This window comes from Rhincodon typus, chromosome 10 (assembly GCF_021869965.1).
Source record: "Rhincodon typus isolate 14 chromosome 10, sRhiTyp1.1, whole genome shotgun sequence".
In the NCBI taxonomy this organism is placed as follows: Eukaryota; Metazoa; Chordata; class Chondrichthyes; order Orectolobiformes; family Rhincodontidae; genus Rhincodon; species Rhincodon typus.
The window spans coordinates 79,301,587-79,329,572 of NC_063341.1; the positions used below are offsets into that span (position 1 = coordinate 79,301,587).

The 27,986-nt window shown below is 41.2% G+C and overlaps 2 protein-coding genes across 13 annotated transcripts in view; one reads left to right on the forward strand and one right to left on the reverse strand.

Annotated features, from left to right (window-relative positions):
- Positions 1-27,986, forward strand: part of slc44a5b (solute carrier family 44 member 5b) — a 389,888-nt gene that overhangs the window by 304,975 nt on the left and 56,927 nt on the right. The window lies entirely within an intron of this gene.
- The window catches only part of LOC109920515 (LIM/homeobox protein Lhx8), a 39,400-nt gene that overhangs the window by 788 nt on the left and 10,626 nt on the right, over positions 1-27,986 (reverse strand). For 7 of the 8 annotated variants that reach the window (XM_048601666.1, XM_020520543.2, XM_048601665.1 and 4 more), the window contains 3 exons: positions 20,605-20,708; positions 14,764-14,859; positions 11,010-11,190 (listed from right to left, as the gene is read on the reverse strand). In XM_048601666.1, coding sequence (XP_048457623.1) covers positions 11,010-11,190; positions 14,764-14,859; positions 20,605-20,708 — 381 coding nt within the window. The remainder of the gene's footprint in view (positions 1-11,009; positions 11,191-14,763; positions 14,860-20,604; positions 20,709-27,986) is intronic. The other variant, XM_048601663.1, reaches the window with a different exon arrangement.

The following is a 27,986-nucleotide window of genomic DNA, read 5'->3' on the forward strand; positions in this document are numbered from 1 at the left end:
GATTAAGCTAACTTGTTAGGGGTTGGGATCTAGACAGAATACTTAGCAGGGGAAGATGAACAGCTAAAATTAGAAGTGAGCCAAGGCAGCATAAAAACAACAGATGTCTAGAATTTAAAAACCAAAAAAAAAAAAAAAAAAAAAAAAAAAACAGGAGCATTCATATTTCTGGGAGTGTATTACATGCTCCCCAACAGTCCAAGAGAAATTAAAAGCAGATATGTAGGCAAGTTTCCGAATTGTAAAAATAAAGAGATTAGTGATTTGGCAAATGTAACTTCCAACAGCCAAAACAACAGGTTAGAGAGACCAGAATTCTTAATGCATCCAGGAGAATACTTTTAGCGGGTAGGTAAAAAGCCCCACAAGTGAAGGGGGCAATCCTGGATTATTTTAGGTAACAAAAGGTGGGTAAGTGGTTGAAGCAGTGGAGGATACTTTTGCTGACAGCAATTGTAGCTCCATTAAAGATTGTTATGGAACATAGCAAGAAGAGGCCTGAAATCCAAGTCCTAAACTGGAGAGGAGGTCAATTTTGAGATTGTAGGAAGAAGGGTCTTTTCTAAAGGGTCCAGACCCAAAACGTCAGCTTTCCTGCTCCTCTGATGCTGCTTGGCCTGCTGTGTTCATCCAGCTCTACACCTTGTTATCTCAGATTCTCCAGCATCTGCAGTTCCTACTACCTTGCAAATTAAATTCCATCTGCTATTCCTTAGCCCACCTGACTCAATTGAAGAAGATCTTTAGCATCACAGATTAATACATGAAAACAGGCCCTTCAGCCCAAACTGACCATGGTGTCCAATCAGCTAGTTCCAATTGCCCACATTTGGTGTGTATCCCTTCTCATCCATATACCTACCCAAATGTTGCTATTGTACTTGCCTCAACCACTTTGGCAGCCTATTCCACATACTCACCACTCTGCATGAAGTTGCCACCCCGTCAGGTCCTTCTTCAATCTTTCCCCTCTAGTTTTCAATTCCCCATCCCTGGGAAGACTATATGAATTCATCTTATCTATGGCCCTCATGATTTTATATACTTCAATACAGGTCACCCCTCATTCTCCTACATTCCAAGGAATAAAGGTCCAAATTAGCTAACTGCTCCCCATAAGTCAGGCCCACTAATTCTGGCAACATCCTTAAATCTTCTTTGCACATTTTCCAGATTAACTACATCTTTCCTACAAGAGGGTAACCAAAACTGTACACAATTCTCCAAGTACAGCCACTATGACTTACACAACTAACATCCCAACTCCTATACTCAATGCCTCGACCGATGAAGGCCAACATGCTAAATGCCTTCTTCACCACCCTGTCCACCTGTGACGCCACTTTCAACAAACTATGTACTTGTACTCCTAGGTCCCTCTGTGCCTCAACACTCAAGACCTTACCATTTACAGTACAAGTCCTACTTTGGTTTGACTTTCCAAAGTGCAACACTTTACACTTCTGTATTCAACTGCATTTGCCAATCCTCAGCTCACTTCCCCACTTGATCAAGATCCCTTTAACTTGATAACCTCCTTCACTATCAATGATACCACCTAGTTTTGTATCATCCAAAAACTTAATCATGCCTCGTAAATTCACATCCAGATCATTTATGCAAGTTATAAATAAGAAAAGGTCCTAGTACCAACCCATGGCACACCACTAGTCACAGCTTCCCAGTCCAAGAAAACCTTCAACCATTACCCTCTGCTTCCTACCATTAAGCCAATTTTGAATCCAATTAGCTAGCTCTCCCTGGATCCCATGCAACCTAACCACCATGACTAGCTCGCCATGTGGGACCTTGTCAAAGGCCATTGACAACATCCACTGCCCTACCCTCATCCATCCTCTTAAAACTCAGATTTATCAGACATGACATCCTGTGCACAAATCAGCATGGACTATCCAAATGTTGGTTGATCTGGTCCCTTAGTATTCAAACCAATAACTTGCCTACTACATCAGGCTCACTGGCTTGTCTTTGCTACCTTTCTTAAACAATGGAAGAACATCAGCTAGCCACCCTCCAGTCTTTCCTTCTTGTTTCCAAGTTCTACCATATGGCCTCATTTGATGACCCCTTAACAGTGCTTAGAGGATATTTTTGTGTCTTCCCTTATCAAAAGGGCAACTCCCCCTCCTTGCTTATTTGTACTTCTGTCACATCTGTAGCTTCTGTATCCATGAACACTGAGCTGCCAGTACTGCCCTTCTCTCAGCCCTGTCTCTTATGGTTATAGTATCCCAGTCCCCAGAGCCAATCAATGCTGAACTCATCTGCCTTAACAGTCAGGCCTCATGCATTGAAATAAGTGCACTTTAGACCAGAAGCCTTTTCCCTGCTTTTGCTGTGCCCCTGGTTATCCTGAAGAGCAAACTTGCTCTCGATGGCCCCTCTCTTATTTAGTGTCCCACCCTCTGCCACAGTTTAAACCCTCCCAGGTAACACCAGCAAATCTCCCCACAAGGATGTTGGACCACCTCCAGTTCAAGTGCAACCCATCCCTCATGTATAGGTCACCTCTACCCCAGAAGAGATCCCAATGACTCAACAACTGAAAACCCTGTCCCCTACACCAGTTCCTCAGCCATGTATTCACCTGGCCTATCTTTCTATTTCTATCCTCACTGGCTTGTAGCACTGGACTAATCTGGATATCACTACCCTGGAGGTCCTGATTTTTAAAACTTATTTAACTCCCTATACTCATTTTGCAGGACCCCATCCCTTAGTGCTCATCAGTACAAATGACATTGGTAGACAGTGATCTGTCTGTTCACCCTCCCCCCTCAGAATGTTCTGCAACTGCTCAGACGCATCCTTAACCCTGGCACCCAGGAGGCAACCCACCATCCTGGTGTCTCTTCTGTGGCCACAGAATCTCCTGTCATCCTTACAACTGAGTCTTAGTGTTACACTGACCGCATCCTTTCCCTGAGCCTCAGAGCTTGTCGACATCACTGGCCTGACTATTGCTGCTACACCCTGGAAGGTCATCTTACTTCTGACACTGCCACCAACTCTTCCCCCCTCCCCACAGTATCCAAAGCAGTATACCTCTTGATGGGAGTGGCCACAGGGGAATTCTGCACTGCCTTGCCTGCTTACCTAGCCACCTGCACCTTGGGAGTGACCACTTCACAATAGCTCTTACCAATGATGTTCTCTGCATCTTGATAACCACCTTCATGATCAACAATTTTGGTGTCATTCACAAACTTACTATGCCTATGTTCTCACCCAAGTATTTTATATAAGTGACAAAAGCACATCCAGTACTGTTTCTTGTGAACACCACTGGCCACAGGGCTTCAGTCCAATAAACAACCCTCTACCACCACCTTTTGTCTCAGCAAGTTATTAATAAAAAAGGTCCTGCATGTCAGATTGATGGGGAGGGTAAAAGTTCAAGGAAGTTTGGCTATTTGGATCTAGAATTAGCTGAGCAGCAGGAAGTAGAGGGTGATTGGTCAAAGAAGCTTTTGACTGAAATCAGTATCTGATGGGGTTCCTCTATTTGCTGTATATAACAACAGACTTGAATGTTGGAGAGTTGATCTTCAAGTTCATGGATGATACAAAAATTGGTATGAGAATTGGAAACAGACAGGCTGCTTAGGGGCAGGTGGAATTTAATCCAGATAAATCTGAAGTGATGCACTTGAGCAGGTCAAACAACACGAGAGAATGAGGACCCTGGGAAGCACCAAGCAGATCAACCCTGCTGGGCACATCCACTAATCCTAAAAGGTAGCAGGACAGGTGGACAGAAAGATTATGACAACATCTGGGGAACTTAAACTATGCCCCAGTTAATCAAGGTAGAGCAGGAAGGTTATGCTGGAACACTATAAAAGGCTCAGGCCACAACTGGAGCATTGTGCAGTTCTGGAATGTACGTTATAAGAGGGATATGACTGCACTGGAGAGGGTGCGGGGGAGATTTACCTGGGTGCTGTCTGAGCTGGAGAGTTTTAGTTAGAGAGATTGGACAGACTAAAGCAGCTTTCCTTGGAGCACAGCAGATGGGGGCAGTATAATTGAGATATAGGAAATTAGCAGACAGGAAGAAATTTCACCTGCGGGGCTCAATGGTACGGGGACAAATCTGAAAAGGTAAGGGATGAAGTATTTTTTCACCTGGAGGGTGGTAGGAATCTGGAACTGCCTGCAAGGTGGTAAAGGCAGAAACTCAACATTTTATTTAGATGTACAATTGCACTGCCAAGGTATACCAGGTTATGGGCAAGTGCTGGAAAATGGTATTAGACGAGCTAGTTTGCTTTTTTTTTTTAAAAAAAATGCAGTTTTGCAGGATTCAAAATGAAAGGATAGGGAAGCATTTTCTACGAGGGATGTGGGCACCACTGGTTAGGCTAACATTTATTGCCCATCCCTAGTTACCCTAATGGTCATAGGGAGCTGCTTTCTTGAACCACTGCAGTCCTGGTGTGTAGGTATACAGTGGGTCGGAGGGAGCTCCAGGTATTTGCCCCAGTGACACTGAAGGAACAGCAATAGAAATTCCAAGTAAGGATAGTGTGGCTTGGGAGGGAAGGTGTTAATGCAACTACTTGTCCTTAAGGTAGGGATCAAGAGTTTGGAAGGTACTGTCAAAGCTGTAATTTGGATGGTGCAAGACTTGTGCATTGTTCACTATTCAGAGTCTGGAATGGACTTGTGCTCGCAGAAGCTTTGGCAAATTGCTATCAATCTACATTAAGCACTAACAATAGCCCAATGAACACATCTTTCTAAGTTCAAATCCCACTCCAGAATCAGATCCTCAAAAATCTAAGGTGGCAGCAGGGTATCAAGTATTTAATAGCAATACAGCTTTGATCAACTATAACAATGCTTTCAGCTATCTCAGTCTCTGTTTGGCATGCTATAATCACCTCAAGGGCAGATTAGACTCAAACCCAAAGCTTCTGACCTAGAGGTAGGAAGACTATCCCAGGGAATGCCAAACTTGCAGACATTTTTTTTGGACTAGTCAGCTTAGGTAGATGTTTAAAAAAGTATCACTGGAGTTTGAGAATTCAAATAGTTAAAGCAATTTGAAATTGGGAACATAAAAAAAATAGCCGTAGGCAGACACCTGGCCCCTCGAGCCTGCTCCACCATTCAATAAGATCATGGCTGATCTTTGTGGACTCAGCTCCACTTACGTGCCCACACATCATAACCCTTAATTCCTTTGTTCAAAAATCTCTGCCTTAAATATTCAATGACTAGCCTTAACTGCTTCACTAGGCAGCAAATTCCACAGATTCATAACTGTGGGTGGAGTTCCTCCTCCATTCAGTCCAAAATCTGATCCCTCTTTTGAGGCTATGCGCCTCAGTTCTAGTTTCACCTGTCAGTGGAAATAACCTCACTGTTTCTATCTATTCCCTTCATTATGTTTCAAAAAAAAAATAATGAGGGGACAATCTTTTAAAATTCCAATATAGTCCCAGTCTACTCAACTCAATCTCTTCTCTTAAGCCAACCCTCAACTCTGGAATCAACCTAGTGAACCTTCTCTGCTCCTCTTTTGGTGCCAAGTAAAGAAAAATAAAATCACAGGCAAGGAGAACTTCAAGATAGGAAGTTGAGAGATAAAGAAAAAAGAAACAAGTGGCTGGAATTTGAATTTGAGAGACAGAAAGGAAGAGTACCAGTTTAAGGCTACACAGTTTAAAAAGGAAGTCTTCAAGGTGGAAGATTGCGATTAGATTAAGGCAAGGAATTTCCTGAAGTCCAATAAAGGAAGTTTTGATTTGTACAGGCCATACCAAAACTTGGAATTATTTGATAGTGGTCAGAAAAAGAAAAAGCTAGACACTGCCTTTATGGAGCAAGTTGATACGTAGACCATATGAAAAAAAGTTATGCACCACTGTAAGGTAGCTTGCCCTGTTCAAAAAGACTATTTTGGAGTGCACAAGTTTGTTCCTGAAGAATACAGGCAAAGTTTGGAAATTTAAAAAAGGAACAGCCTGGGCAAACCTCCATTGAATTTAAAAACAAAGTAATTAATCCCTGCATCCAGTGGTTAAGAGTAAATACCAAGAATGAAGCTGAATTCTTTGAATTCAGAAAAACTCCGCCTGGAGTAATCAGAACTCAAAAACAGAGGGTAGCTATTGAACAACAGGCAGCAGGAACAGATTAGTGATTAATAAAACTAAATTTTCTTCCTGCCACTTCAATAAACCAGAGAAATATAGGGACACGATTAGGGAGCTGAAGGAACTTCTGGGGGCAGTGACCATAATTTTTTTTCCTTATTCATTCATGGGATGAGGGTGTTGCTGGCTGGGCAGCATTTATTAACCATCCTTATTTGCCCAGAGGGCAGTTGAGTGTCAATCACATTGCTGAGAGTCTGGAGTCACATGTAGGCCAGACCAGGTAAGGATGGCAGTTTCCTTCCCTAAAGGGCATTATTGAACCTGTTGGGAAAAACCCATCTAACAACGAGGGATTCATGGTCATCATTAGACTCTTAATTCCAGATATTTAATTCAAATTCCACCATCTGCCATGGCGGGATTCAAACCCAGGTCCCCAGAACATTATCTGGGTCTCTGGATTAACAGTCCAGTGATAATACCACTAGGCCATTGCCTCCCCTTATGATAATTCACCCTGCAGTTAGAGGGGGAGAAGCTAAAATCAGATGCAACAGTATTATAATTGAGTAAGGAACAAAGACACAAGGATAGCAAGAAGTTTATGCCCCCCAGAGTGGGGGACTCAATTACTAGGGGTCACAATTTCAAGGTGGGGGTGGGGGAGGAGTATACAGGAGATGTGTGGAAAGTTCTTTATGCAGAGGGTGGTAGGTGCCTGGAATGCGTTGCCAGCGGTGGTGGTAGAGGCAGGCACGATAGCATCATTTAAGATGTATCTAGTCAGATACATGGGCAGGGAGCAGAGGGATACCGATCCTTGGAAATAGGCAACAGGTTTAGATAGAGGATCTGGATCAGCACAGGCTTGGAGGGCCGAAGGGCCTGTTCCTGTGCTGTAATTTTCTTTGTTCTTTGTAAGGAGCTGGTCAGATACAAAAGAAACACAAGGAGAGGCTAAGCAACTACAGCTGGCAATGCGAAGTCAGGGACAGCATAAGCGCTAAAAAGAAAGCACAATGTGGTGAAAATTAGGGGAAGCCAGAAGATTGGGAATACTTTAAAACCACAGGATAATAAAAAAGCCAATAGTGGGGGAAGGAAACATTGTAAGCTTGCTAGTAATAAGAGATTGCAATAGTGGACATGGGACCACTGGAAAGAGGCTGGAGCAGTAGTAATAGGGAACAAGTGGCAGAATGGTACTTCTGCCTCAGTCTTCAGTGGAAGACACCAGCAGCATATTGGAGCTTCAAGGAGTGTCAGGGGCCAGGGGTAAGTGTAGTGGCTATTACTGGAAATAGTCTGGGAAAGCTGAAAAAAGGTCCAAGAATGGATAAATCATCCAGACCAGATGATTATACCCCAAGCTTCTGAAGGAGACAGCTGAGGAGATAGAGATGACATTGACTCCAGGTGATTCCTGAAAGATCACTTCTAGGTGGTGTCCCAGAGGACTGGGAAGTGAATAATCTTAACACCCCAGTTTAAGAAATAGTGAGGCAGAAGACTGGAAACTATAGGCCAGTTAACCTCACCTCAGTTGTTAGTAACTTTTGAGAGTCCGTTAGTAATGAGATTATGATTAGGTGGAAGGAGAAGGTAAAAATAAGGATAAAAGTTTGCACAATTTCAAAAGGAGGTCATATCCAAAATCAGTTAGAATTCAGAGGTAAATGAGCAAATTAGACAAAAGGAGAGCCAGGGGACATTATCTATTTGAATTTCCAGAAGGCGTCTAACAAGGTGCTACACAGGAGGCTGTGAGATAAGCTAATAGCCCATGGTGTTAAGGGTAAGATAGTGGCAGAAAGCAGAGTGGGGATAAAGGGGTCTTTTTCAGGATGGCAGCCAGTGACTGGAGAGATTTATAGGAGTCCATGTTGGGACCATATCTACTCATACATCTGGGAGGAAGGAACTGCCAAGCAAGGGCACTGCAGAAGGACTTGGATAGGCTAGAAAAGTAGGTCAAGAGGAGGTTCACATGGATGATCCTGGGAAGGGCTTGAGTGGAGAGTGAGGGGGGGGGGTGGTGATGTTTCCGTTAGTAAGACATACCAAGACCCAAGGGCGCACACACTCAAAGGTGAATGGATGACCCTTTAGAACTGAAATAAGGAATTCCTTCAGCCAGAGGAGAGAGTGTGGTGAATCTGTGGAACTCTGACAGAAGGCTGTGGAGGCCAAGGTGTTTGAGTATACTTAGGACGGAGATAGACAGGTTCTTGATTCAGAAGGGGATCAAGGGTACAGAGTGAAGACAGGAGAATGGTTGATAAACACTTCAGCTGTGATTGAATGGCAGAACAGACTTGATGAGCAAAATGGCCTAATTTTGCTCCTTTACCTTATGGTCTTACAGAAGTGGGGAAAAAAAAAAAGACTGAATGTGGCCAAGGTAAAGAAACCACAGCTGGGAATGCCAAGAGATCATCTTAGACCAGAACAGAAAACGCTGCTGTTGAAGGATGGAAGGGAATTGCTGGCCTGAGTATTTCTATTATAAAGTGAGACAATTGTTCAAAAATGCTGGAGGTTGAGGGAAACAGGGAAGGTCTTGGACTTACTGGGAGTACATAACAATGAGTCCATAAAAGATGGCCCAAAACAATTGCATCTTTGACTACAAAATTATGAATCTGGAGGTAAAACAGTGTGGGAAAAGTGAATAAAAGGTAGGAGGAGTGAGAATGTCAAAAAGTAACCATTCTTCAAGTGGTACAACTGAAGGGATACAGGAGCTATTCAAACTTCCCAATAGGAAACATAGCATTCCATAGTTACCAAAATATTCAAGGGAGAGAAGGATAAGAAATAATTGGACTGGGAAAGGACTTTAGCCAAAAAGACATTTAAATAAATAGCTCACGACTCATAGCTGAGGAAGGAGAATTCTAGGAAAAGTATAAACTAACCATGATTACCCAGAGAAGTTAGACAAATTGAAAGAAAACATACAAAGTGGCAAAAGTTATTGGTCAACCAGAGGACTGGGAAAGTTCAAAAACCAAAGGATGATCATAAAAAAGTAGAAAATAAAATGTCAAACTAGCAAGTAAATTATAAAAATGGACAATACGAGCTTCCTTAATTATAAAAGGAAAAAAGCCAAAGGGAACAAACCCTCTAGGAGTACAAGGTTAGGTGAATAATAGGGAAGTGGCAGAGTGAATAAATACTTTGCATCAATCTTCACGGTAGGACATTAATAGCACTCCAAAAATACTAAACCAAGGAATGCAAAGGAGTAAATAAATACAGCCACTATCACTAGAGAAATGTGTGAAAGAAACTAATGGAGGTCAAGTCTGATAAGATACATCCCCTCAGATCCAGAGACTTCAGATTTTAAGTAACAAGAGTGTATGCACTGCAAGTAACCTTCCAAGAATCTTCAGAAAGTTCTACAGGACTACAAATATGCCAATGCAACATCTTTATTTTGAAAAAGACAGTAGGAAAAAAGATAACTATAGGTCAGTTAGATTAACATCTGTATTGAGGAAATGTTAACGTCCAAAGAATAACAGTAGAGCACTTCGAAATACATGATCAAGTTGAGTCAACATGGCATCATGAAGAGGAAAATTAAGCCTGACAAGTTAACTAGACTGAGGATAGGTAGATGGGGAAAGCAGTGGATGCAATAGATTTGCATTTTCAGGTGTTTAAAAAGTAGTCTAGTGTATGGTATCTTGAGGTTACCTCCCACACTATGGGCTCAGTCTATTAGCATGACTAGAAGATTAGCTAGTTAATAGTTGACAGTTGGCAATAAGGGGGCATTTTCAGACTGGCTAACTAATTGAGTGCCGGGCTGTAATTATTTACAACGCATTTTGATTTGGGTAAGTAAATGTACTGCAGCTAAGATTGTGGATGGCAACAGATGGTAAGACAAGTGGTGAGGATAACAGCCTGTAGAGGGATATGGATAGTTAGGTGAGTGGGTTAAAAAGCTTGGCAAATGAATATGAAATCTGAGAAGTTAGGTACTTTGACTGCAAGAGAATATTACTTAAGTGAAGACTGCAGAAAGCTACAGAAGAGGGATTTAGGAGTCCTTTTCCATGAATCACAAAAAGCTAGCATTCAAGTTCACTAGTTATTAGGAAAGGTAAACAGAATAATGTTTGCCTTTATTTTAAATGGAATGGAAAATAAAAGTAGGTGGCTTTGCTAAAACTATACAAGGTACTAGTCAGATCACAGCTAGAATATATAGAGTTTAGACCCCTTTCTACAACATTGGAGTCAGTTCAGAAGGTTTGATACCAAGTATGGAGGGACTGCTATAAAGGACAGGTTATGTAGATTGGGCCTTTACTGGTTGGGACAGAATGAGGTGACCTTATTGTAGTACACAAGATTATTTGAGGATTTAACAGGGTAGATGTGAAAAAGTTCTCCCCTGCCACCACCACCCACTCATGGAGAATCTAGGGCCAGAGGATAAAGTAATTTCAGACAGATGAGGAATTTCTTGAAGGTTGAGAGTCTGCAGAGGTCTGTCAAGGCAGTGTTAAAGTGTATTCAAAGCTGAGACTGAAAACCTCAGTAAGAGAATCATGGGTTTATGGGGAAAGGGAGTCAAAGATTCAGATCAGTCAATCTCATTGAATGAGATAACAGACTTGATGGGCTGAATGAAATGTAAAAGTAAACCAGTCTTATGGAAAAGGACTGGGCTTTATTTAAAAAAAAAGTATATGCCTATGCCTTTATGGCAAAAGTGTACTGTGACTTGTCTAGAACAACAGTAAAATAAATTCCCTTTAGATAGGTAATGATTCAGCTCGAGTGAACATTACAACTTTAAATTGCAAAGTCTGAATTCAGTTAAAGTAGTGGAACAGACTCAATTTCTGTAGAACTTACATTCCATGTAGGTGTGTAAGGCAGTCAACATCTGTCCATCTGGTGCTACATATGCTGAGTAGGTCATTTCATCCAGCAGTTGGGGAGACACTCTCTCCTGTTGTGCTGTCACTGGGGTAGATGACAGGTGGTTTGGACTCACATGCTTCTTATGACGTGCTCTACAGTTCTGAAACCAAACCTGTAAATAATATGCCAATTTACAATTACAGCACAAAACATGAGATGCCCAGAGTCATTTTTAGGATTGGCTTGAATTCAAAGAAAACTGCTAAATACCTTGTCATTTTTCAGAAATTATCTGCTAGAGTTGTGCAGTGGTCACTCATCACTAAGCCTTGGATAGATAGGTTTGTACCAATGTAAAGTTTAGATGATTGTTCCCTTCAGTTGTTTCTCTCCCCATCTCTCTTCAGATGGGCTTGAGCATTCATCAAGCAATCACCCAGAGTACATTCAGTGCATGTGCCACCCTCAAAATTTCTAAGTGATGTGCAACACAGGGCACTGGTGGTAAAAGGAAAGAGCCGATTTCTTCAGCTGACTGGTTGTAGGTGGTCAACAGCAGGTCTTATGACCAGATACCATTAGAACCTTCATGGGCTCTGCAGTCAATGTTGAAGACTCCCAGGGACACTTCCTTCACGTGCCAGAGGGAGAAGATATACTACAGAATAGTAAACCGGAGAGCCGAGAACAGTCTGCCATAGGGCATCCTGTTACTCAATGCTCAAATTATGGGACAAATTTGTTCCCAAGTGTTAGTAAAGGAGTCTTTGCACATTTGACTGGACAGGATGTAGTCATTTCCAGTGCCTAGTTTGTCTCACACAATCCAGTTTTTTAAGCATTTAATTTTTCCTTTTACCATTTGATACAATTGGTGACTATAAGCCATTTCAAACAATAGTTCGAAAGCCAAACTTATTAGTCTGAAATCACTCCTCAATAATAGACAGAGCAAAGCTCCTTAGTGTTACAAAGTGTCTCCCAAATCCTCGATATACATTATTCTCATGTTAATGCCACATCCTGGTTCTTATCACCTACAAATTTATTTCCCCACAGCATTAGTAAACTATCCATGGAGGACACTGGTGCAAATGGAGAACCCCCCCTCCCCCCCACCTGGCCTATATAGTTCCTATCTCTAGAACCAGTCCTAGGAATTAAAAGACCCTTCCCCCACCTGCATTACTCCAGACATTCTCTAGTTGTGCCTGCTTGCCTTATCCTCTAACTACCTGCTTAAAAATTTATTGTGGGTAAAAAAGGTACAGATGGCAAACAAAAGGTTACTTTGCAATAATGAGTAAATGGATTTTAGCAGTGAAGTTTCATGGACTTGAGAAATTTCTTCCATGATGCTTCAGAGCAGCCATTAAACAATAAATGAGGAGACAGCAAGAACTGTAGATGCTGGAGGAACACAGCAGGTCAGGCATCAGAGGAGCAGGAAAGTAGATGTTTTGGGTTGGGGACCCTTCATCAGGATTGATGAAGGGTCCTGTCCTGAAAAGGTCAGCTTTTATGCTCCTCTAATGCTGCCAACTTGCTGTGTTCCTCCAGCTCCATACTATTGATTCAGAATTAAACAAAAATGCTGGAGTCAAGGATTTTTTGTTAGGCTGAACCCCAATGCTTAGTCAAATAGATAGGCTAAAAGAACATGAGGTGGAAAGGTTTAGGAGAGGGTATTCCAGAAGTTAAACCTAGGCAGCTATTGGTACTGCTGCCTAAAAATGAAGGAAGGGATGCAAGAAACCAAAATTGGAGTGCAGACTGGAAAAGGGTATGAACATCAGTGGTGTCAGACAAGGTGGGAGTGGTGCTGATACCACAAATGCACTCAGTGAAGGACAAGAATTTTAAAAAAGGTGTTGACAGATCAAGTGCCAATGCAGGTCAAAAAGCAGTGTGCAAATAAACACGAGCTACAAACTAAAAATACTAGTATGAAACAGGAAAAAAAAATACAGCTTCCATCAGCCTCAAATAATGACAGGATCTAGTACTTGAGTGATTCAGGCAACTTTAAAAATGCAAACTCAATGTCTGCAGACGGTAGGCAAGTCACTTGTTAGTTAAAACTAATGCTAGGCTTAATATGTGCACAATAGACATGTTAAAAACATGGCTTCATATGACTACAAGGCAAAGAAAAACAAGGTTTAAGAACAATGACCAAAACATTGGTAACAGGCAGGGTTTTTTTTTAAAAAGTTAAGTGCCTGACAACCTCAACATCTGAAAGCATTAAGCAAGCTCCCACAAGCATGATAAACAGATTTTTTTTTTTTTTTTTTAAAAATTTGACTAGAAAGGATGCATATTACTGAAGGGAGGATTCAGCACCTCAATACAAGAGATCTTTTACATCCATCAGCATGAGCACGAGAGGCTCAGTTTAAAAAGTTCACCCATTGGATGGGACAATCAAATTAGTTGGTTGAGGGATACTGACCATGATATTAATGGGAACTTTACTGCTCTTTAAAAGTAAAGACCATGGGATATAATAGAATCCCTAAGTGCAGGGAGAGGCTATCCAAGAGCTGTGTCAGTGTCAACACCCTCTCTCTGAAGAGTATCTGCCCTATCCTCCACATTTACCATAGTTAACCCACCTAACTTGCACACTACAGGGCAATTTAGCACAGCCAATCAACAAAACCCACACATCTGTGAACTGTGGGAGGAAATCCGTGCAGACAAGGGGAGAATATGTAAATGGCACAGAGAAGGCTGGAACATAAACCAGGTCCCTGGTACCAAAGCAGCAGTGCTAACCATCATGCCACCCTCAACCTTTTACATTCACCTGAGGGGAGAAATGTTGAACCAATACACCATCTGAAAAATGACACTTTTTGCAGCAGGCTGGATGGTGTGCTGAAGATCCCAAAAAGAAACAAATATCAAAGCTTGCTAAACTCAGGCCAGTGCTCCCAGAGCTGGCACCACTGAAGTGTTTTGATGAAATTTGAAGAATTCACTAAAGCGAAATTCCAGGGAAAGCCAGGAACTCAAGTAGGTTAAAATTAGTATCTAACCATGGACCCTTAACATTCATTCTGTTGCCGAATACAATACTAAACACTGGGGAGGAATTATTGACAAGAAACAAAACTGAACTAACCATAAAAAGTTTAGGAATCCTGCAAATAATTCCCCTCCCAGTTTGTTAAAGCCTTTTCACCATCTACAAAGTAGAAGTCAGGAGTGTGATGGAATACTTATTTGGAGTTGTACCCATCCAGTCAACACTCAAAGCTTGACATCATCTAGGACAGAGCAGCCCACTTAATTGGCATCAGATCCATAAGCATCCACTCCCTCCACCAATGCTCAGTTCACACTGCTGCTACTATAATCTACAAGATGCACTGAAGAAATTTAAAGATCCTCAAACAGCACCTTACAAACCCATGCCAATTCCGTTTTTTTTGGTGTGGGGGGGGGGTGCGGGTGCAAGGGCAGCAGATACAAGGCCACACCACCACCTGTCGGCTCCCCTCCAAGCCACTTATCATCCTGAAATACAAGTGTCACTGGACAAAACTACTGGAATTCCCTGCCTAATGGATTTGTAGAGGTTACATTCCCAAAATAGATTACTGCAATTCAAGCTCACCACAGGGAGAAACTAGAGAAGTGCAATAAAAATGTGGGTCCAGCCAGGGACACCCACATATTGATTAAAACTGATCATGCACAATTTAACTGAAAATTAAGCTTTGAAAAATAGTCTCACCTGTATAACACGTCTGCTTAAACCAGTTCTGTCTGCAAGTTTCTGCAGTGTTTGTGCATCTGGATTGTTGTCTTGTGAAAACTGAGCTTGCATTATCTGCAAAGCACAATGAACTGTAAATCACTGAACTTTTTTTTTTAAAGTAATTAGCTGCCAATTTTAATGGATTCGGAATATAGCAAATAGAAGATGCTAGAAATCTGTAATAACGAAGTTTTGAAAACTCATGTTGGGCAGCATCTGTGGAGTCACTGAATGTTTCAGGTTGATTGTCACCGGAACTGGGAAAAGCCAGAGATTGATGACACATTTAAAACTAGTCCCCACAAACATTTCACAATAAGTGAAAAATCCATCAAGTTGTCAACTCTACTTCTCTCTCCATCCATGCTGCCAGACCTACTGAACTTTTCCAAAATAACAGCAGGAAAAGCAGCCTTCAGTCCAAGAAAAACCTGCCCTTCTAGAATAATACCAATATTATATTTTTCTTTCAACTTCAGGCAAGGATTTTTTTTTTTTTTTTTTTAAAAACCCAATCAGCAAGTGTGCTTTTTCTTAGCCAGCCCATTTATAAAGCACTGGTCATAAACTATTAGAGTGTATTTCACTGCCAATGACATACTTTCCTAGTGTATCATCAGATATACCACAGGACATGTAGCCAATCTGCATATAACCTCCCACAAAACAGTCAAGAAAGTACCAGATAATCAGATCTAAGTTTTGCTTCCAAAAGATGAATATTGGCCGTAGGTCAGAGGACAACTCGTCAAAAAGAGTTCTTGTAGAATCCTTACAGCTGTCCAAGATAAGATCAGCCATATTCATACTGATTGGTGGTGGAGTGGGGAGGGGGTCATTGAACATTGAATGGGGCTGAATAGCCTACTCCTCCCAGTTTCGTTCGGAAGACAAAAAGAGAAAAAAGTGTAAATTGATGTCAATAACTGACTGAAGCTATTAATTTGCCACTAAAAGCCCATTTGATTCACCAATTTTAAGGGAAGGAGATCTTCAGGATTTACCTGGTTTGAACAACAGGCAATAACCATGGTCCCACACCAACTGCATAGATCCTTAACTGTTCTCTGAAATGGTCTAGCAAGTCACTGAGTGCTAACTCATGATTTACTCAGGGGAAGCAAATTTGTGTCCAGCTGGAGATAACCATATTCCATCAATGAAATTTAAAATTAAGGGCTCCAAGGATTAACAAGGAAATCAGAAAAGACCTAGCATTCAATGCTTTAAGGTCTTTTTAAAATAGGCTTCAGATGGCAGAATTCCAGAACTTGGGTCCCACATACTCGAGACACATTTATTAAAAAGGTTAGAGCTTGCACTGAAGGATTGGCAGTGTGCTGCACAATTTGAAGAGGTCTCAAATTCTGAGTTAGCTCATGATGGTTCTTCCTACTCCAGTTCCTTATTGTGCCATATAATATCTTTCCACTTATGCCCAGATAGGAGTATCTAAAATTAAATGCCATATATTGTTTGGTGGTGGAAGTACAGAGCTTGTCAAAGATTTCCATGCTTTCAAGACAATTTGCAATATCACCATTAGCAAGGAAGGGAGGGATCTGTTCTGGTGGTATAGGCCCCACCTGAATCAAGCTGGGACCAGAGTAGCTAGGGTAGACTAGGGCTATGGATAGCTCTTGAAAGGCTTGGAGTGGAGGGGGTGGATTTGGTTGTATGGAAAATTAAAAGGGGAAGGGCTCAGGAGATGTTTTAATGTTTCCAGAACAAGTAATAGGCCAGGGTATGGAAAGGGTCAGGAATCTAACTTCAGTTGTTTTCTTGTGTGTGCCTACGAGAAGTGGGGTAGTCATAGGACTGAGGGAATTGTCCTTAAAATGCACATAGTATATGAAACAAGGCACGTAAGCTTGTAGCACAGATCAAAATTGGCAGATATGATGTTGTGGTAATCAGATGTGGCTGCAAGGGGAAATCAGGGCTGGGAACTAAATGTCCAAGGATATACTTCCTACAGAAAGGACAGGCAGATGGGGACAAGGTTTGCCTTGTTAGTAAGCAGTAAAATTTAAATCAAGAGCCAGTAGTGATATGGGTCAGAAGGCATAGAACCTGCAAGCAGTGAGGAACAGCAAATTAAAAAACCTGATGGGAGTTGCATACAGGCCTCCTAGCTATAATCAGGATATAGGGAAGAAAAATCACAAGGTAGTGCTTTTCTTATAAAAATAATCACAGGGGACATCAATATGCAGGTGGACTGGGAACAATCAGGGTGGCAATGGATCCCATAAAAAGAAATTCAATGTCTACATGATGGTTTTTTGGAGTAGTTGTGCCAGAGCTTACTAGGGAACAGTCAGTACTAGATTTGGTGATGTGTAATGAGGCAGGCTTGATTAGGGAGCTTAAGGTGAAGAAACCCCTAGAGAGCAGTGACCACAATGAAATGCACCCTGCATTTTGAGATACAGAAGCCGAAAGCAGATGTAACAGGATTACAATAAAAAGGTAACTGTAAAGACTTGAGGGAGGAGCAGGCCAGAGTTGATTGGAAGGGTAGCCTAGGAGGGAAGGAAAGCAGCAATGGCAGAAGTTTTGAGTAATGTGGGAGACACAGCAGAAATTCATCAAGGAAGAAACACACTAAAGGGAGGATGAAGCAACCATGGCTGACAAGGGAAAGGCAGGGACAGTATAAAAGCCAAAGAAAAAAAAGCATCAGTATGGTGAAGATTAATAGGAAGCCACAGAATTGGGGAGTGTTAAAACCAGAGGACAACTAAAAAAAAAACAAGGCGAGATGAAATGAGGGTGTTAGCTAGTCAGATTGCAAGAGTTTTTATAAATCAAAAAAAAAAAAAAAAAAATCCAAGTGGGCAGACTGCTGGAAAATGAGGCTGGAGAAGTAGGAAGACACTAGCAGCATACAGAGCTTCAAGAGAATCAGGACACAGGTGAGTTTAGTGGCCATCACTGGAGATGCTCAGGAAGCTGAAAAGGTCTAAAGGTGGGTAAAATCACTTGGACTGGATGGAAAACACCCAAGAGTTCAAGGAGATTGAGGCATTAGCAAGATTTTCAGGAATCACAGGAATCAGGGAGGGTCCCATAGGACTAGAAAATGTATAATCTATCACTCTTTAAAATGGAGGAGGCAGAAGACAGGAAACTTTATTTGTTGCTAAGATTTCAAAGTCAATGATTCAGAACAAGATTGCAGAATGCTCAGAAGTGCACGGTAAAATAGTCAACATGACTTCAAGGGGAGGTCATGCCCAAAATATCTTTAAATTCTGAAGTAATGAGCAAATTAGACAAAGGAGAGCCAGTAGCCATGATATATTTGTATTTCCACAAGTCCTTTGACAAGGTGCCACATAGGAGGCTGCTAAATAGGATAACAGCCCATGGTGTTAGGAGCCAAGGTACTGCCAGAGAGGATCGGCTGACTGGCAGAAGGCAGAGCAAGGACAAAGGTGTCTTTTTCAGGATGGCAGCCAATGACTAATGGAGTTTCACACAGGTCAGTGTTGGGATACAGCTATTCACATTATACATTATTGGTCTGGATGGAGGAATGGAGAACCTATTGTTAAGTGTGCAGATGACACAAAGATGGTGGAGAGACAGGTAGTGCTGGGGAAGCAGGGAGGCTGCAGAAGGACTTGAACAGGTTAGGAGAGGAGTGGGGTCAAAGAAGTGGCAGATAGAAGATAATGTGGGAAATTGTGAAGTTAGGTACTTTAGTAGGAACAATAGATGCATAGGCTAGTTTGTAAAAAAAAAGGGAAGAGCTCCAGAAATCTGAAGTACAAATAAGTACTGTGTTGTTCAGGATTCTCAAGGTTAAGATGTAGCTTCAGTTGGCAGTTAGGAAGGCAAATGCAGAGTTAACATTCATTTCAAGGGGGCTATGAACAGTTTTGAATCCCATATTTAAAAGCAGTATGTGCTGACATTGGAGGGGGTCCAGGAGGTTTACAAGAATGATCCCATGTGTCATGATGAGCAGTTGAGGATTCTGCACCTGTACTCACTGGCAGTTAGAAGGATGGGGACCTCACTAAGCCTCTTAGTATTCCAAGTTTCAGAGTGTATGTGGAGATGTTTTAAAGCTCACCATGTTCTTAAGTTCAATAAATGGTGGCCTGGCCTGTGAGACTCATATCCCATAAGTGATTGCGTTTGTAACAGCACATGGCTATTAGAGCTGCTAGATCAAAGTCAACAGCAGTTTAGATGGCAAGTGTTGCCTTCAGTGACATAACTAAAGAGGAAGTAGTTAAATCTATTTTCCCTGTTGGCCTATTTCAAATTCAACCCAAAAACACTGCCTGGCGTACAATCCTCAATAAAATTAAATGTTTGTTACTGCTTTCCATCCTTCACTAATTTTCCCTATATCCCTGAAAATCAAAGTAGTCAGTCATTCCACTGCATCTTGACCAAGTTATTAAAATTCAATTGGATAGGATGTACTGCCTTCCCTTTCCCCTGCCACCCAATTTAAACACTGCCATTACACTCAAGAAACAAAGCCTCAACTGCACCACTTTCCTATTGGCCTTTTGTTGCTTCTAGGCATCTCAGTTTGCTCATATTTTTCTTTATAATGTCCTTTTCCCTTTTGCTTGAAAATGGTAGCTGTAACTCAGTGGATAATATCCCACACAAGCCAGGAAGTAGTGGGTTCAACTACTACTCCAGGGACTAAGCATGGTATCAACAAGACAAATCCAATAGTGAAAGGTTTCCCTCCAGTGTACATGTTAAAAACAGTGGTCCCATATCCTCTCAGGAGAGAGCAAAAGTTGCCATGGCACAAAATTGAAGAGTAGAGTAGTTTCCAGTGTCATAGCCTATCTTCACCTTTCACCCTATGATATTCAAAACATAGCCAACTGAAGCAAGAGGAGTACATTCAATCCTAAGCCTACTGTTCTACTTCAATATGAACACAGCTGATCATTCTGCTCCATACACCTGCTGCTTTCTCTTCATACCCTTTGGTCCCTTCAGTCCTCAGAAGCACATCTAACTTTCTTGAACGAGATTTTGGCCTCAACTGCTTCATGGTAGAGAAATCCACAGGCTAACCATACTCGGTGAAGAATATCTCCTCAGTCCCAAATGGCCTATCCTGCATCATAGAATGCAACTTCATCCTGGACTTCATCATCAGGAACATCCTTCCCTGCATTTACCCAGATAAAGGAGGCTAAAAACTACACAATACCCTGTATAGTTGCAGCAAGACATCCCTGCTCCTACGAATCCTCATTATGAAATCCAACATACCACTTCCCTTCACCTGCTGCATCTGCATGCCTACTTTCAGTGACCAGCATACTAAGGATACCTCAGTATCATTACTTGCTGTAGCTTGGAAGCATCTTTTATTTTCAAAGGAGATAGAGAGAGAGTTTGCAATTGAAATATAGTACTAAAGTGTAAATTAACTAACTGCACAAAAGAATGACTGAAAACAAAAAAAGTAACAATTTGGAGCTTTTGGCAGCATTGTCAGAAATTGTCTGTTCAACTAGATTGCAGAGATAGCAAGAACTGCAGAGGCTGGAATCAGAATCAATTAAGTGTGGAGCTGGAGGAACACAGCAGCTCAGGCAGTAGAGGAGCAGGAGAGTTTACTTTTTCTCAGAACTGCAGAAGGACACCAGACCCAAAACATCTATTCACAGATTCTGCCAGATCTGCTGAGCTTTTCAAGCAACTTGTTTGTTTTGGACAGAGTACAACTTTGTTTTCAAAAGAAGTCCCTCATCTAGTCCTGAAGGCCTCTTCCTGTGTTGCAAGAAACAAAAAAAAAAAAGGGAGAAATGGAATATTTATTACCTGAAGCTGATCAGCTGTGAAGCTGGTCCGTGCTCGTTTTGTTGGTTTGGGTTGAATGACATCTTGCTCAGTTGGTAATGCTCCTTCCATGGTCACTCCATTCCCTATAAGAATACAATTGCAATTGCAATCACAAACAACAGTGCATGGGAGAAATGACCAGTGCAAGACAGCCACTTCCCTCCCCACACCAAATTCTCCCAGGTCAAACAATCTGAGCCACAAGTTCCTTTCAAATGAATTGTTCACATAGCAATTACACCCTGGCATCTCAGATCCCATTCTCTCCCCATAGTTTACTTCTGCTGCCTTTCTTCATTTATTTCAGTGCAGGCAGATTTCAGTACATGGCCCCTTTCTCTGCCAGAGAAAATTTATGAGAAAGTCCTGTGTGGAAACTTGCAGGCTCCTGTGCTGTCAAGGACCCACACTGCTTAGTCTCCACTCTGTGGGAGCAAGCCTCCAGCTCTTTCAAACCCAAAAATCAAAAATATATTGCTAAATTTCAGCTCGTAAAAGGCCACATTGTGATGATACAACTGCTCAGTTCTCAATTCCCTCTACCTCTGCTTAGTGTCTGCTGCACAAAAATCCTTTAATATTGGCATAACATTGCATCCAAATTGCTGCAGGAAAGGAAGTCACACTGTAATTTGATCATAAACCAAATCACAAAAAAAAAGGGCTGTTAAAAACTTTCAAACATGCTTGCATTCACATTACAAGCCATAAGGTTCCATGCTCTACCTGGAGGAGAGAATGAAGTTTATTAAACTGCAGTAAGATTTTTTTTGCTACAAAATACAGGATAACTGTCTAGAAGTTACTGGGTTTCAATTTAAGTTGATGAATTTCATAGATACTCCATGGGAATTTTTAGTATTCAAGATTTGCATCACAGCATACATTAGTTAATGAGAACCAACTTCTCTTATTTCACTTTTAGTCCAAAGGAAAGAAAGTGATTGTTGACAGCATCATGAACAATTAGAAAGAACACAGCTGCTTTTGTATTATCCTGATAAATTTATCAGGAGAGACCATTTTGAACAGAATCAAGTACTTATGTTAAACCTTCTCCCTTAACCATGCAAAATATACAAGTTTGGAGCAGAAGTAGACTATTTAGCCTTTTAGCCAGCTCGACCAGAAGATCATTGTCTAGACCAATAACTTTGGTTCTTGTGCCCAAATTCAATACTGAACCTGCTTCCACCTCTACCAGGAGTCTCAATCCTCAAAATCACATTTGCCCTGAAAGGGTGGCCCATAGTTCTGGACTCAATTGCTCTTCCACCTCAACTTTGTCCAAGGCCATTGACAATTGGATTATGCTTCTGTCAAGTCACCCCATCACTAAACTCCAATAGAAATAATCACAGCCTCACCACCTTATCCTCGAAACAACCTGCTCATTTCAGGTATCTCTAGTATACCTCCTCAACCAATGTCTATACATCCTTGAACACTGTAGTTTGGTCATATTGAGATATGGCCTTACTGATGCCCTGTATAGCTAAGGCATAACATTCTTTTATGTTCATTCCTTTTGCAATAAAAGAGTACATCCCAACAATATTGATTACATGATATACCAACATAAACTACTCACACGAGTACATAAATCCCTTTGAGCTCTTCAGTAATTGTCAAAAATATTTCATTCTTCCAGCAAAAGTGAAGAATTTAGCCATTCACTATTTGCCAGGTTTTTGCTTGCTCATTTCATTCAATCCTTTACAAACTTCACAAAGGAAACATGCTACTCCTTTAAAAGGAAGAACTAAAATAAAGAGAAATTCCCAATTACAGCTTCAGAAGCTCAATATATTTTGTAAATCTTAGTCAAAAAGTAGAACTTAGAAAATATGCATACAGTCTACCCATTGTGCTCCCCCCAGCCCCATTATGACCCTTGATGAGATCTGACTTTAATCAGAATGAAATATGGTTTGATGGATCATTAAATATTTAGCTGTTATTTACTGCAATGAGCTCACAAAGCTGCATTTTCTTAAATTCAGTTTACCACAAAAAGGAAAAGCAAACTAAATAGAATGGTATTGAATCTCAATCATTTCCCAAAACCACTCAACAGTAAAATTGAGAAGCTTTTCATAATCAAATCTTCAAATTTGATTTAACTGCTTAACCAGCATTATCCTGTAAACAGTGAAATCTTATGAATACAAAAAACTGAAAGCTTAGTGTATTTAGAAAACAGATCAGATAACACTCCTGTTCTGGAAGTTTCTCAAACTAAAAAATAACTTTTAAATGAGCTTTCCCCAACTGTCCTCAGAGTCAGAGCCATACAGCACAGAAACAGACCCTGCAGTCCAATCCGAACATAATCCCAAAGTAAACTAGTCCCACCTGCCTGCTCCTAGCCCATATCTCTCAACCTTTCACGTAGGTATTCAAATATATTTTAAACATTGTAATTGTACCCACATCCACCACTTCCTCAGGAAGTTCATTCCACGCACAAGCCACCCTCTAAAAAATTTATCCCTCATGCCTTCTTTTAAAATTCTCTTTCCCCACTTTAAAAATTTGCCCCTAGTCTTAATCTCCCATCGGGGGTGGGGAGGAGTCAGCCACCATTAGCTATCCGTACCTCATTTTATAAACTTCTATCAGGTCACCTCTCAATCTCCTATACATCTTTCTAGACAAGAATCTATTGTTGCTTCTGACCCAGTCCAAAGTTGCCTTAAGTTACAAGTCCCAGTTTTGAGCTTAAAAAAGATCAATCCCTTAGTTACTTTAAACCAAACGCAAGCTAATGCTGTTCAATGTTCAGACCCTGTCATAAAAGCCACAGCATCAAATCTTCCATCATCACTCCAGGAAGATTGCAGTCACATGTTTGACTTCTAAAAAAAAATTGCTCTGCATAATCGTAAATTGCAAGTTGCATGTGTTAGTTAAGTGCTTGACATTAGCTTCTGAGAGTTCTGAGTTAAGCAAGTGGCATGTGGGTTTAATCTGAAGGGGGATTTGATCAAGTATTTCTGTAGCTATGTGGATTCCTGGTGCATAGTAAAAGATTTGTTTTCAGGAAGTTTAAGAGTGAACAAAGTAAGCAGTGCATTAAGACGGTCAGATTGACTTTGAAAAGGGGGGAAAAACACCCATAGCTCAGGAAAAAAAGGTTTGGGGTTCAGTCTGGCAATTTTGCCAAAATCTTGGCTGAAGCTAGATGTGTAAAAGTTGCCCTGAGAGCACGAGCCAGAGCTAGTGGAAGCTGTTTAGTTTGAAAGTTCCAGATGAGTTTTTGGTTACAATTGTGGAATAAATTTGAAGCGGAGAAAGTCTAAGTTTAATTGTGCAAAGGCTCCAGGAAGGGATTAAATCAAAGTGAGGAATTGAAAGCACAAGAGCCTCAGGTGAGCAATCCTAAAAGCTCTCCTTGACAGCAAGAATTTTACAGGATTGTACTTTACTGGGCATGTCCAAATATTTAATCTTGACATGTGCAAGTAGCTTTATTCTTTTTGCATAAAGGTCTTTTGTCCAACTAAATCAGCAACACTGCAAATGTTTCAGTGAAAGACCACCTCATTAAAACCAATAAAGTGATCTACAAAGCAGATTTAAGTCTGGCAACTGAAATGTCTATTATCACCCAAGATCATGACACTAGTTTCAAATCCAAACGCAAGTGATTAACCTCAACTTTCATCACAACTGGATCCATTTATGAAAACACCACTTCCTGTTTTCTACAGGATTTTGAAATGGCTGAGGTGCCTTATATTCCGTTCCAATATTCACTTCATGAAGACCATGTTTTTCCTACCCCCACCCCCTCACCACCCCAGTATTTTTATATTATGGACTGAAGTGGGGAAAAATATAGATTTCTGCATTTTGAAAGCAATAACTGGCTACTCATTTTAAATAGTGTACACAGCTGCTGGTTCAAGCACAAGCAGAAAAAAAAAGTTCCCAGCGATCTGGAGCAAAAGGCATTCTAAGTGGAAATTCAGCCAGAGAGCTGATTGACTACTGGTTACTAACCAACAGACCAATGACAAAGGCCTTCCCACCTAGCAACAACCTTGGCTCTCAAGTAATTCAGCAGCTTGGGGATGTAGCCAAGAGAAGCCAACAGATCTTGGCAAACTCAGGAGCTGACTTGTTGTCTACACAGAAAAGCCACTTAAATAGAAGCAAACCAGTTTTGTTTTCCTTTCAGCAGTTGCTCCAAACTGACTTAAGTGAATGAGCTGGAGACATTTTATAAGTGAACCATCTACACTGAGCCTCCTGAAAACCAGTGGAAGCATCTAGAGGAAAGTTGAGAAAGCATAACAATCTCAGCAAATTCTGAGACCAACAAACTGCTTTCCTGGTCTTTATCCATAACACTCATGCTTTTTCTTCTCTAACCCCCTCAAACTACCCCTTAAAATTTTTAATCTGTAAAGTTGTGATTGTTCATAATGTTTCTATAAGTTAGAGAATCTATATTTGTAGCAATTATTTACTACAGAAACCAATTCCATGCTTTGACGACCTGGGACTAAACAGAAACTGGTGAATTCTGTGGACTTCCCAAAATCTTGGGTGATGACTCCAAGAATTGCAGAGTTTTATTCCCAGTGAGGCATAACTTAAAAGCAATCACGTCACAATTAACATGCAGAGGACAGGATGGGGTGGATGGGGAGGGGGGGGGGGGGGAAGGCGGGTGTGAAATTCCATAACCTTTCAATCTGAAGATTAATACTAGCCACAAGACAATCAATTTAACAAAGGATTAAGAACCTTGTAAAGATGTAAAAACCCATTCCATTAATTTAAAAACTGACAAGTGACAATGCAGAGATAACAAGGTGCAGGGCTGGATGAACACAGCAGGCCAAGCAGCAGAGGAGCAGGAAGGCTGACGTTTTGGGTGACGCTTCTTCTAGACCCTTCATTTTCTGAAGGGTCTAGGCCCGAAACGTCAGCCTTCCTGCTCGGCCTGCTGCGTTCATCCAGCTCTGCACCTTGTTATCTCAGATTCTCCAGCATCTGCAGTTCCTACTACATCAAACAAGTGACAATGCAACATTGTTACAGCTATTATGGAGGATAAGAGATTAACAGTCCATATTTTCTCAACCAATATCTGAAGAGCTTTAGAAATTGATATTATAACAGCTGGTGTTAAGAAGCCTTTTTCATTCAAGACTCAGTAAGTGGTAAATTAACTGCATAAACAAACATTCTTGGCTTAAAATTGAACAAACTTTACTGGATCAGCCACAAAAATACTGCAGTTACAAGCTTATGTCAGAGGCAAGGTATTTTGCAGTGAGCATTCTGATTCTGTCGAGTCTGCCCACTATCTACAAGTAATACCCTTTATTTTCTTGTAGCTCCAGCAGCTGAAACACTATTCAGGACAAAGTCACCCAGTTGATTTGCATCCATTCAGCAAGTGTGTGAAAAGGCTGTGCAACATTCCAAGACTTCAATGCCACCTGAAAACTATGACCATGACCACTTGCTACCATTGCAGCAGACACTATGGTCACTAATGTCCAAATTTCCAATTCTGATGTAACTCAGGTTGGCACAATACCCCTTCCATATGAAAATGGAATTTAGGGAGTAAACCATTAGGCCCTGTGGACCTGTTCTGCCATTCAACTAGGCCATGGTTGATCAATTGTGCATTTTGAATTCCATATTCTCATCTACCCAGATCTTTATATTTCTAACCTGTTCAGAGGTTAACACACTGCAGCAGGTAGGTCTTGAACCTAGCCTCCTAGCTCAGAGGTACATACACTGCCACTGCACCACAAAAGCCCCATACCCAGAGCCTAGTTTCCTTGTTGGAAAAAGAAATTAAAATCGGTCTCATTCTTAAAATCTAAGGATACCACCTCCACCATGAGACGCTGTTCAAAGTAACAATCCTCTAAAGTATACTAATGTTTTAAAAAGGTGCTCCCCCATTCTGGGCTCAGCCATTTGAAGAATCCTTTCTACATCCACTTGGTCAAATTTCATGATTTCGTACACCAGACCAAGTCAACCCTCATTCCAAATGCCAGTGGAAAGTCCAGCTCATTCAACCTTTCCTTGGGATCACTGCTCATTCCAGGTATTAAAGCTAATAAACTGCTTCAGCCATCACCACATGTACATTTATTCTTCAACAAGAAAGCGAGATCAAACAGCAGACAATACTCCAGATGCAATCTCAACATTGCCTGTATAAAACAAAATTGTGCTTCAGTCATGTTCAATTCCTATTATAAATGTTGTTTACTCCATTAGCCTTAGTTATTTACTTCCCAGGCATAAAGTGAGATGGAATATTGTCCACTTGCCTGGATGGGTGCAGCTCCAAAACAAGAAGCTTGATACTATCCAGGACCAAATCAGCCCACTTGATTGGTACCACATCCACAAACATTCACTTCCTCCACCACTGACTGTGCACGCTGCTACTACTACTATCTACGAGATGCACTGCAGAAATTCAAAGATGCTCAGACAGCACCTTCCAAACCCACGATCACTTACATCTAGAAGGACAAGGGCAGCAGATACACAGGAACACCACCCCTTGCAAGTTCCCTTCCAAGCCACTCATGATCCTGACTTGGAAATTGATCACCATTCCTTCAGAATCACGGGGTCAAGACCCTGGAATTCTCTCCCTAACAGGATTGTGGGTCTACCTACAGCATGTGGACTACAGCGGTTCAGGAAGGCAGCTCACCACTACCTTGAAGGTGAAGGAATGATGAACCAGCCAGCAATGCCCATGAGTGAATTAAAGTCAACCTTAAGTTACTCACACACCAAACCAAGACCTCCCTGCATCTTAGGAAGTCTGCTTATTCTCAAGTTAGAGAATTTAAAAATTTGTTCTGTTAAGCTAAATAATTCCACATTTTCCTAATGTATACTTAATTTGCAACCATTCTCCTCCAACTCAAATTTAGCTACAATGCCTTAGTTCCCAACATCCAAATAATTGATGGAAGTTGTAAAATGTTAAGGCCCCTGTAGTAATGCACTCATCAGATGCTGCAAATCTGGGAAAGGTGTGTGGTCCCTGGTGAACAGAAAAACAAACAAATCTAACAATCCTAATGTCATCCACTACACCAGCTCCTACTTGGCACAATCTTGTGACATCTTAAATGGCTTCTGGAAATCCAAGCACAATACATTGATTTCCCTTTTTCTGCAGCACATTACTCCTTCAAAGAAGGAAATTGTGGAAATTAGTTCCCTTGCACAGAAGTGTGCTGACTTTCCAATGAACCCAACTAAACCCTTAAAGAGATAACAAGGTGTCGAGCTGGATGAACACAGCAAGCCAAGCAGCATTAGAGGAGCAGGAAGGCTGACGTTTTGGGTCTAGA